General features: G+C 42.7%; 1 protein-coding gene across 3 annotated transcripts in view; it reads right to left on the reverse strand.

Moving 5' to 3' along the window:
• Positions 1 to 12,570, reverse strand: part of erbb4b (erb-b2 receptor tyrosine kinase 4b) — a 316,016-nt gene that overhangs the window by 11,185 nt on the left and 292,261 nt on the right. For all 3 annotated transcript variants that reach the window (XM_084123173.1, XM_084123172.1, XM_084123171.1), the window contains 4 exons: positions 9,036 to 9,191; positions 2,204 to 2,279; positions 1,882 to 2,028; positions 32 to 129 (listed from right to left, as the gene is read on the reverse strand). In XM_084123173.1, coding sequence (XP_083979299.1) covers positions 32 to 129; positions 1,882 to 2,028; positions 2,204 to 2,279; positions 9,036 to 9,191 — 477 coding nt within the window. The remainder of the gene's footprint in view (positions 1 to 31; positions 130 to 1,881; positions 2,029 to 2,203; positions 2,280 to 9,035; positions 9,192 to 12,570) is intronic.

Raw genomic sequence — 12,570 nt, forward strand, 5'->3', positions numbered from 1 at the left:
GGCCATTTTTGCCTAGCTGTAAAGCTCTTACCTGGATGACTAGGTAACGTTGTGGGTCTCTTGCCATTCGGCAAAACTCTGCTGCAAGCTCCTTAAATCTTGGTCTGCTGTCTGCATCTATCATCCAGCCTGGGGGGGCACACATAGCACAACTTCAGTCAGCAAAGTAGACCACAATGGATAAACAATGCATTGAGCAATACATTTAAAAGAAGGTAATGAGTAATGATCTATCTACCACACGTTGTTGAATACCACATATCTGTAATTATTTTTTTCCCTCTAGGTTTTAAAAACATTTTTTAAATAAATTATGATAACTCTTATTGATAATTATATAGCTGTTTTCTTATGTACAACTACAAGATTCAACGGCCATTGATCTACAGTATAAACTCAGAAGGATTCCTAAGTCGACCTGCTTGAACACTACATAAGAACTTCTATCATGATGTGTTAGATTAATCACGATTAATCGCACTCTTATCGTGAAATTAAGCATACACCATTTATCTTGTTTAACACAATTTTTTTTTTTCAAGACCGTGTTTCTGTCATGGCCACTATCGTCAAATACGATTGACAATTAGCATACAGGTTGGATTGGCGGTATGGTTCTGTTCTGGGCAAGAACCAGCCTAGCATGGATAAGAGCAGGGAGAGCAGCAATAACCCTCCTTAGGGGAAACAGAACAGAACCAACATGAATGTGTTGCAAATATCATTAATTCAAGATTTTAAAGTACAACAAAGTTCGAGAATTTATTCTGATTCAAGGGGAATCAGAATGCCAAATCCTGACTGATGAGAGGAGGAGCTGGGGATGGAGGAGGGTAATTAGCTCCTGAGAAACGAGATAGCTGTTGATAATACTGAAGGAGCTTATATATGTATACAGTGATAGGCGTCGTAAGAAGAAGAAGATGAAGAAGAAGAAGAAGTTTTATTTATATAGCGCCTTTCCGTAGCTCAAGCTCGCTTTACATTTGCATATTACAATACATTTACACACCCGCACACACATTACAATCACATGAGGACACATCACATTATCCAAAATACATGTTAAATAGATATGTTTTTAGCTGAGTCTTGAATGTAGCCACAGATGAGATATTACGAAGTGTAAGGGGTAGTGAATTCCATAATTTAAGAGCATTAACACTAAATGAACTTCCTCCTACAGTAGCCAACTGGAAAAGAGGGATGGACAATAGGGATGGTCGTATTCCTATAGGTAGACGTGGATCAGCTGAGAGTCAGCTGATGCGAGCTTGACTAACGTGTCCTGCCAGAACTGACGCTATGAAGCTTTTTTCAAGGTAAATTTAGGTGTCTTTTCAAAAAAAAGGACACTTGGAGACTCCAAAAGGACACCAAATAACCAAAATAAGAAGTCCATATAATTCATACATTTATGCACACCAAAACACCCATAAAAAACAAACAAATAACAAACAAACAGTCAAAAATCATTACAGGAAAACTTGAATTCATAGTGTACAGTATGTTTACAGTGCAACAGCAAAGAGCTTGTTTAAATTTTAGACAAGTCCAGTTGCGAAACAGAACAGGACCACATGGAGATGTGGAGATGCCAAAAAAGAAATAAAAAAGAAACCAACTGCCTTGACCTGACTTCATATGCCTTCAACAGTAAATAGATCCATTCAGAATTACTAAACACAGCAACATACACTTGACAATTCATAACATTATCACGAATGTGTGTGGAAACAATGTACTGAAATGTGTCTGTGTCTGACACAAAATGTGTCTATTTTGAATTAATCACATGCGTTAAATTGTTACGCTGACAGCCCTAGTTAAAAACCAAAAATAAATAAATCTGGGATGAAAATTTGTGCAGAGCTCTCTTACATTTGACCATGACCATGTAGACGTCAATAGTGCAGATAGGAGGTTGAGGAAGCCTCTCTCCTTTCTCCAGCAGGTCAGGGATCTCTCGGGTAGGGATTCCATCGTACGGCTTTCCTCCAAATGTCATCAGCTCCCAGATAGTCACCCCTGGAAAAAAATCAAATAAACAATTTAAAAAGCTTGTAGGCGTGTGCTAAGACTGTCTGGTCTGTTTGCCCAATTCATACAGAGTTTGGCTGCATAATAAAACTTGAAATTAAACTTGAAATAAGATAAATGACATTTTACTGAGGCATGTAACTGTAATTAAGGCTAATCTCACCGTAACTCCATACGTCACTCTGGTGGGTGAATTTCCTATAGTGGATACACTCCAAGGCCATCCACTTTATAGGCATCTGACAAAACAATAGGGAGCATTTCAGCGGCTTGTGTTGAATAAAAAAAACACACAATGATACAGAACATGAAAATGTAAAGTTCAAGTGAGCACAACGACTACTGAATTATTGTTTATTTACGCAACTTGACAAAGTTTATTCAAAGCTTACACCGCTAAAACCAAACCTTATCACAGTATCATGCATTATTTATTAGGTCTGGTAAGTTCCCTTTCAAGGGAACTCGCGTTGCGTCGAGTTTGACGCTATGGGAACGCTTTGCGTGATGACGTCTTGAAGCACATGTAAAATCAGTCCAATGGTGTGGCGGAACGTCAGAGGCGGGTGACGTCACGTACCAGGAAGCTATAAAAGCCGGCCCGAAACAGAAAACGAAAGCTTTCTGAGTCTTCAGTTGCGCTCTGTGTGAAATCTGTCTGTATATTTGGTGTTGTCTGTCTATATCATATATATATATATTCAGTATGGCGAGCGAGCAGCAGTTTAGAGTGTGTGTCCATCCCTGCCCGCGTTATTTAACGGGAGGTGACACACACACTCTTTGTGTTGTTTGTTTGGGAGAGGAGCATGCCCAGTCAGCACTCGAGGGTGGTGACTGTGTGCATTGCTGTGCGCTTCCATTGCGTACGCTCCGATCCCGCTTGGCTCGGTTCAATCCCGACCACGCTCCCCAGGGCTCGGGTCCCGCCGCTGCCGAGGCACGGCGTCGATCTCAGACCTGGGGTTCACAGATGGATTTATCAGTGGATGTTGAGACGGGCTCTGCCTTATCTCAGCATCCGTCTGATAGATCCAGTGCCTCTTATCAGGGTGTGGAAGCACGCGCTGCGGTTTCTTCCCCCCCGATAGAGGTACCAGTACTGCAACTATCCAGCTCTGAGGAGTTGGATGTTGTGAGTATTGTAGCTGAGTCTGAGGATTCGCCACCTCAGTCTCATGCGTTTGAGGAACTGCTCGATGTCATTACTAGAGCTGTTGACAGACTGTCTATTGAGTGGCCAGAAGATAGGCAGGACGTTCGTTCGAAAAGTAAGCTCGACGAACGCTTCCTGCCATCTCGTGTGCAGCCCCAGCGCAGGAGCCTGCCGTTTTTCCCCGATCTCCACACCGAGGTGTCGAGATCGTGGGCGAAACCAGTGTCATATCGAGTGTATACTGCACAAACATCACACTATTCATCCATTCACAATTATAAAGAGCATGGTTATGGGGAGATGCCGAAGGTGGAAGAGACGCTCGCGAGCTATCTCTCTCCAGCAACGGCATTTTCTCTGAAGGCTCCTGCACTTCCATCCAAGCCAGTAAAAGTTACTTCTTCCCTGGTTCATAAAGCTTATGCCGCCGCCGGTCAAGCTGCAGCGTGTTTACATACAATGTCCATAATGCAGGCTTACCAGGCTGAGTTATTGGGTGATTTTGAGGAGGGCGGGGGTATTAGTGCTGATACGGTGTCTGAACTGCGTAGAGCCACGGATTTGTCTCTCAGGGCCACCAAGGAGACGGCTAAATCCATCGGCCGCTCTATGGCAGCCCTGGTGGCCACTGAGAGGCATCTGTGGCTTAACTTAAGTGACATAAAGGACAAAGAAAAACATGTTCTTTTAGATGCACCAGTATCTACGCAAGGGTTATTTGGAGACGCAGTTAATAGTGCTGTAGCGAAGTCACAAGAAGCTTCAAAACAGGCAGCTGCACTTCAGAAACTTCTCCCCCGCCGTTCTTTCTATGAGGCTGCTGAGCGGGAGCAGCCTCACTCCTCTAAAAAGAGCGTTGTGCACCGCGCCACTCAGAAACAGAGCGTTTCCTCCCGTGCTCCCCCACAAAAATCTCGGGGACACGGAGGGCGCTCTCAAACCCAGCAGTCTTCGAGGGGTAAAACGGATCTGCGGACCGTTATTACCGCCAAGAAGGCTGCTGGGAAAAAGTCCTGATGTCTGAGGGCTCAGGACAAATGAGGGTAGTCCCCCCGAAGCAGAGCGGTTAACACCTCTTTTCACGGTGCCCGTCTCTCTTCGGTGCCCTCAGGGGACCGTTCTGCCAACCCTGCCGCCTCCGGCGTTACAGGGCGCAGCGGTCTCCGGCGAGCACATATCTCAAGGTCCACCCGGAAACGTAGTGGCCTCGGGATGCCCGCCCCCTCTGAGGAGGGTGCTAGAGCAGTCTGTTTGGTCGTTCCCTGCCGGTGCGCCGTTACAGGGCGACGAACCGACTGCTCAACAGCAGGAGAAAAATACGGTGCCGTCTCTCTTCGGTGCCCTCAGGGGACCGTTCTGCCAACCCTGCCGCCTCCGGTGTTACAGGGCGCAGCGGTCTCCGGCGAGCACATATCTCAAGGTCCACCCGGAAACGTAGTGGCCTCGGGATGCCCGCCCCCTCTGAGGAGGGTGCTAGAGCAGTCTGTTTGGTCGTTCCCTGCCGGTGCGCCGTTACAGGGCGACGAACCGACTACTCAACAGCAACAAAATCCAGAAACCAGTCTCGAGAGACTGGTACCTCTAGTAGAATCTTTGACAGCGTGGAAGCTACTGTCAAATGTTTCTCGTTGGGTCCTGCAGACCGTGGAAAAAGGGTATTAGATACAATTCTAGTAACGCCCACCGCGGTTTATGGGGGTCCTGCCCACAATGGTGGGCCCCGAGCAGGTTCTGGTTATGGAACAGGAAGTAAACACTCTGTTAGAGAAAGGGGCCATAGAATATGTACCTCCCTCCAACAGGGAAACCGGGTTTTACAGCCGGTACTTCATAGTTCCAAAGTAGGACGGGGGATTGCGTCCCATTTTAGGTCTTCGAGTTGTCATGCAGCTCAAGTTCGAAATGTTAACATTGAGACAATCGTGCCACAGATTAGTCCGAGGACTGGTTTGTCACGATAGACCTCAAGGACGCATATTTCCATCCGTCCGTGTCATTGGAAGTTCCTGAGGTTTGCTTTCGGGGGCAAAGCATACCAATATCGAGTTCTTCCATTCGGCCTGGCTTTATCACCCCGCACTTTCACCAAATGCGTGGATGCAGCTCTGGCGCCTCTGCGCCTCCGGGGTATTCGCATCACGAACTACATCGACGATTGGTTGATTTTAGCTCAGTCGCATTAGATGGCGGTTCAACATCGAGATGTTGTTCTCGCCCATATGAAAGAGTTGGGGTTACGGCTGAACGCCAAGAAGAGTGTGCTTCTCTATTTTAGAGGACCACTTTTTTAGGCGTGGTTTGGGATTCAGTGTCGATGCAGGCGCGCCTGTCATCGCCACGCTTCGATCCTGGCAGCTGTGAGAAGTGTAAAGCTAGGCCAGCTACTCACTGTCAAACAGTTCCAGAGACTGTTGGGTCTCATGGCAGCAGCTTCCAACGGGATACCTTTTGGACTGCTGCACATGAGGCCCCTGCAGTGGTGGCTCAGGACCAGAGGGTTTTTCCCCGAGGGGCAACCCATTTCGCACAATCAAGGTCACGCGGTGATGCCTACGTGCCTTGGTTATGTGGAAGAAACCTTGGTTCCTGTCCCAGGGCCCAGTGCTGGGAGCTCCTTGTCGTCGCAAACTGCTAACGACGGATGCTTCCCTCACGGGTTGGGGAGCGATCCTGAGGGTCGCTCATCTCAAGGTCTGTGGGAAGACCATCATCGTTCCTGGCATTCTATAGCCTAGAGATGTTAGCTGTCTTCCGGGCTCTGAGGAGCTTTATCACAGGTCTCAGGGGACACCATGTGTAGTACATACGGACAACACGTCGGTAGTCGCCTATATCAAGGGGGTTTGCGCTGGCACGCCATATCCTCTTGTGGTCCCAGGGGAAGTTGCTGTCACTCAAGGCAGCCTACATCCCTGGGGTCCAGAATATAGGAGCAGACACTCTGTCGAGACAGGGGCCGAGGCCCGGGGAATGGTGGCTCCACCCCCGAGGTGGTGGAGCTGATATGGAAATTATAAGTGGGTCTGTTTGCGTCTCGAGAGACGTCTCACTGTCCACTTTGGTTCTCCCTCACGCATCCAGCTCCTTTGGACTGGATGCTATGGTGCAGACGTGGCCGAGGCTACGTCTGTACGCTTTTCCCCCAGTTGCTCTGCTCCCGGGAGTTCTGGAGAGAGTTCGCAGGGACCGGGTTTGCCTGCTTCTTATAGCCCCGCGCTGGCCGGGCAGAGTATGGTTTCCCGATCTTGTGTCGCTCCTCGACGGGCCTCCTCTGGAGCTACCCGTCAGGAGGGACCTTCTGTCCCAGGCGGAGGGCTCGATATTTCACCCCCGCCCAGAACTGTGGAACCTGTGGGCTTGGCCTCTGAGGGGGCCCAGCTCATAGAGTCAGGTCTCTCAACTGAGGTTGTTGAGACCATTCTACAGTCCAGAGCTCCCTCCACGAGGAAACTTTATGCCCTGAACTGGAGAGTATTCACCTCTTCGTGTAGTGACCGTCGGTTGGATCCAGTCAACTGCCCAATTGGTACAGTTCTGGAGTTCCTGCAGGACTGGTTCACTGCAGGTCTGACCCCTCCACCTTAAAGGTTTATGTGGCGGCCATAGGTGCTTACCACATTCCTTTGGGTGGAATGTCTGTGGGGAAAGACCCCTTTGGTATCTCGTTTCCCTCGTGGCACTTGGAGGTCCTCCTCCCTTTCGAAATCGGACCAGGAGGCTAATAATTTGCTTTGCCCTGTTCGGGCGTTAGACGCGTATGTCCACAGAGCTGCCCTGTGGCGTAAAAGTGACTTTTGCTCCCCTAACAAGGGAGGTCCAGTGTCTAAGCAAAGGACGAGCAGTGGGTGGTTGAGACTATCTCACTTGCTTATGAGGCGGCTGGACAGCCTTCTCCTTTGGCTGTCCGGTCGCACTCTACGAGGAGTATGGCGGCCTCTAAGGCCCTTATATCAGGAGTTTCGTTACAGGACGTTTGTGATGCGGCAGGCTGGTCCTCACCGCACACTTTCGTCAGGTTCTACTCTCTGGATCTAGACTCTGCTCCAGGGTCTCATGTTTTGTCTTCCTAGTGCTGCTCACCAGATTTCACACAGGACAGACATTTGTAGCTATGGAGGCGTTGGTATAGACGTTCCCATAGCGTCAAACTCGACGCAACGCGAGTTCCCTTGAAAGGGAACGCCTCGGTTACGACTGTAACCTCGGTTCCCTGAAGAGGGAACGAGCGTTGCGTCACCTTGCCATACCTCCTTCATGCCTGTCAACACGACTTCAGACTTTACGAAGCTTTCGTTTTCTGTTTCGGGCCGGCTTTTATAGCTTCCTGGTACGTGACGTCACCCGCCTCTGACGTTCCGCCACACCATTGGACTGATTTTACATGTGCTTCAAGACGTCATCACGCAAAGCGTTCCCATAGCGTCAAACTCGACGCAACGCTCGTTCCCTCTTCAGGGAACCGAGGTTACAGTCGTAACCGAGGCGTTAATATTTCAGAAATGGAATAATCAGTGATATCTGATTCTTTTCATCTTTTGCTTTAAAGGGAAACATAAGAAACAGGTTGGGGTAAATGTGTGTGCAGAGCTGCTGGGTATCAAACTGCACTAAAACTTTAGTTTCAAGAGGTTTGAAGTTTCTCCTATGTGGGAAAACAAACATGGCTGATTTAAAATGGTAGCTGGTTGAAGCTGAACAGAGCAGAGTGACTCCCAGGATGCTCTATTCCAGTATAGCAACAGGAAGGAGATTCAGATGGATAAGATCAGATCAAATGCATTAACATGCACGTTAAACGCATTAAACCAAGATTTTGGCCATTACCCCGATTTCACCAGGCATGTAAACACCTTAATCTATGTTCTGTCACATTATATGTAATGTTACTGCTTTTTGCAAGTAAAACACAAGTATTTCCATATAATTTACGGTAAAAGGCCATTCCAAGAAGTCCTATGAGTCCACATATGATGATATTTAATATAAACAGTTGATTTTCTTCTCATTTTTTGTTATTAGTAATGTACATTAAGGTGTTTTGTTTTACATTTTCTGTTATTTAGTTACGGTTTATTATATTATGTTAGTGTGGTGTGTTAACCTGATGGTGTTTTGTCTTTGCGTGTATGACCCTGTACACCATATATACTGACCATGTTTTATGGACTCTGAATCATCATGTGACTTTTTATATTTTACCACTTGTATTTATATGGTGGTTATTGAGGTTAAAAGCTGATTTTGCTATATTAACATTGTCACTTAATGAAAAATATGATTATAAGATGTAAAATACAGGCACAAATATGCCATTCCGTAATACCTGTAACACATTTTGTAGGATGAATTTCATATATATATATATATATATATATATATTTATTTATATATTTATTTTGTTAGAGTGTTGGCTTTCTCCTTTAATGTAAAGCAGAATTCCTTTGCCCATTTTCTCGCCAGGTGAAAACCGTAAGTTTGATCGCTCAGAAAATTCGAAGCACACATTTCTTAGTTACATGCCAAGACTATTCCCAGATTTCTAATGAAATCGACCTTTCATTAGATGTGTTTCCCGACTAGGCTACGCGTAGTCATGTAAAGTGCACACCAACATGACCCTTATACCTATGAGTCTTTGAAAGCGTGCAGAGCAATAATCTTATGTCTTGTAGTTGGTGTATGGCCTTATTAAACATTGTTAATTAGCCTGTCATAAGGAGATGTGTTCTAAAACCCATAGACAAAGAGTGCAGCAAATCTTTTGACTTCCAACACAAAGAGCATATATTAACTGGGTCAGTGCATGCCCTTTGTCTTGTTGGGGTCATGTGACACTGACTTTTCCACCATCTGCGTTGTATTCCTTCTCATCTGCATCCAGGAGGCGAGCCAAGCCGAAGTCAGTGATCTTTATATGGTTGGGTGACTTCACTAGGACGTTCCGAGCCGCCAGATCCCTGTGCACAAGTCTCCTCTCCTCCAAGTACATCATACCCTGCATCAACACACATACACACACTTATTTAATATGGGAATAATTCAACTGTTGTGTGACAATCGACGAAACTTGCCAATTCAAGAAATTAACAGAATGCATAGCTGATATAAAAATTTGGATGACAAGTAATATCCTATTACTTAATTCTGAAAAAAAAAACAGAGTTTCTAATGATTGGACCAAAAACCTCTGCACGTACTAACCTAGAATACGGTCTAACAATTGATGGCTGCTCTGTCAAGTCTTCGTCGCTGGTTAGGAAGCTGGTTGTGCTCTTTGATACCAATCTTTCATTTGAAAGCCATGTTTCTAGTATCTATAAAACTGCATTCTTCCATCTTAAAAATATATATAAATTACGACATCTGCTTTCAATGAAAAATGCGTGAAGTTTTGGTTCCTGTGTCCTGTGCCAGTGTCGCCTTTTTCCACCTTTGTTGCCATTAGCTTGGCTTAGTTGGGGACATTAAATTTAACATTTAATTTAATATTCAACAATAATATTGATCTGCCTGCATTGACACTATTATACAAGAACTGAACTGAGCTGGACGATGACATCACGGTTGACTCCAGAGCGGCTATATATATATATATATATATATATATATATATATATATATATATATATATATATATATATATATATATATATATATAAACAAATGTGACTTGACTTGACAATTAAAATCATTATCACTAGCACTGACACTATCACAAGCGTGATGATACCATCTCATAAGCTACTCAAATTCACTTAAAAAAGAAAGAAAAAAAAAAGAGACTTTTCCTGCAAGACAATTGAATAATGTTGTGTATATTACTGGTAAAGTAACTTTATCTAATATTACTGTACATATAACATATAAAATCATTCTGATCATTCTTAAAGTACTGCTCAAATATATGACAAGTTACTTGTTTCTCAAGTGTTTTCATCAAACTCATTTAAGGTTATTTTTGTATTATTTATATAGTATTGTAACATTTATTAATATTTTGAATGAGCTTTTATTTTTTTATATTTTTCATTTTTATTTTAATTTCAGTTTAAATTTTAGTAATTGTTATGCGCTTTGGTCATTTTTTAATTTTTTTTATTCTATATAGCTATTTTTTTTTAAGTTATAGTTTTAAGAACTTTAGTACTTTAATACTTCAGTAATTAATATTACTCCTAATATTTATATTTTATTTTGGCTTTATTTCAGTTACCAAAAATAAGAGGACAATACACAATAATCGGGTTACAGAGTTCTTCTATATTTCAGTTGAACAATCTACATTTATGATATTCACTTAATATTGTTTATTACCCATGGTCTACTGCAAGACTACAAGATATAACTGCAAAATACACATTTAGATTTATGATGATACCATCATTATCTCTCATAAGCTATTAAAGTTCATGTACTTCTGCATTAGTTTCATCATGATGAAGAGTTTGTATCCTTAAAATGTAGAAGGCGGCATTAGGAAGAAGGCATTAGCAGTAAAATCAAAGTTTGTTTGTTCTGCCGTCACTTTTTTCAAAGACACTTTGTGGAGGGATTACACTAGAAAAAAAGTCACAGAATTATTATTGGAGATTGTTCACATTGATAAGCGATGAGTCTCTTCTCAGGCGTGGCCGTGTATCGCAAAACAATGAAAACTCCAGACATCAATTTTCTGGAGGAGCAAACAATGCATGTAATCGATTTAAGTCCAAACCGCAGTATGGAGGCCTTTCGCAAGAAAACAGCCTCTCTACTTTTCCCTCCAACGGGGCTTTCAAGTGCCCTTGAGCTGGTGGCTGGAGGAAATTTATATCTTAATGTGATTGGTAGAGAGGTAAGGACAGCATGTGGCAAATGGTTTAAGAGAGCGAGATAGTGAGAGGGAGCTTGTAAAAGTGGGGAAATACAATTTGAGAGGTCCAGTGTAGGTCATCACAGGTGCTCTCTGAGATGAGAAGACTGCGTCTGTCATCACAGAAAGAGTCTGGATACAAGCGCTTTTAATATCAAATAACTGCGAGAATATATTCATAGGAGGGAAGCGTATTACATCACCTGCAAGTTGGCAGTGCATCATATACTGGGGAGAAATGCTCGTGGTTACGCATTCATTTTTATAGGGAATTGAAGAGAAATGTCAATATTTGTATTATTTCTAAAGAAACAAATTCACAGTTTTTGTCTATTTTGCACATAATAAAGCAAAAACCCTGAACATTTCTTGCAAAACAAGTCAATAATATTGTGTATGTGTATGTTTGCACTGAAGTACTTTGTTAGCAGATTACTGGTTAAGTAAATTAATCTAATATTACATACAGTACATACAGTGATGTGAATTCAGTCTACTGTTATTTTTTGTTAAAAAATTCCCCCTACTGCCCATGTATATGACAATTTACCAGTTGTAGCTCGAGGCTAGTCATCAAACTGAAACAGTGTTATTTTAGTATTCTTTATATATTATACAGCAGTATTTATTAATATATTTTTTATATTTTCATGATTTATTTTAGCTTAAGTATTTTTGTTATGTGCTTTTTGTAGCTTCATTTTTATAATGTTTTACTTTCAGTAATTTTAGTACTTCTACTAAAACTTTTAAGTTAATTAAATTTATATTATTTTGGCTTTATTTCAATTAATGAAAATTATTTGAATAGTTTTAGTGTTTTAGTGTTAACTAAACTGAATCGATGAAAATATCAAATTATGAATAATTATGCTACTAATATAAAACTAGAGGACAATACACAATAGTCAGGGTACAGAGTTCTTCTATATTCCAGTTGAACACACTCATTTAAAGGATAACTGTCGCCAAAATGCAACCTAGGGTCTTTTTGTTAATCTACCCGAGGCAAACTTCCATTTAAAAGCATAACTAGAATGGAAACGCCACTTTTAAGTTTGACCGTATTTTGGTTTTCGGTCAAATTGCCTTTTGAATGGGAGTGCTTGGGGCACTACTATGATAGCATCAAAAATCGCTATTTTTAAAACACGAAGTATTTGCTCAAAGTATCACTAGGGGCTCTACACATGAGCATTGAGAACATTGTTTGTGTACACAGAGTTTACTAAAAAGAAAGATTTCGAACAACTCACTGTAGCCGTGTCCGTCGGCATTTTGACAGTCAAAAATAGTCGATCTCCGAATGTGAATGAACCGACTCTGAATTTTAGTATTGCTTCTTATATGAGCATCCTTTTTCAAATACAAGGTCAATATTGATTTTCACTAATGACAAAAACAACAAATTATCCGTGAATTTATATGGAACTAAGCTTTAGGACCTTTCCATCTTTACTCTCCTCCCTGTTACGTTGCATTTGGAGATCGACTATTTTTGACTATTTCCGAAAACGAAAAT

The sequence above is a fragment of the Abramis brama genome, assembly GCF_963993115.1.
Source record: "Abramis brama genome assembly, chromosome: 8".
Classification (NCBI taxonomy): Eukaryota; Metazoa; Chordata; class Actinopteri; order Cypriniformes; family Leuciscidae; genus Abramis; species Abramis brama.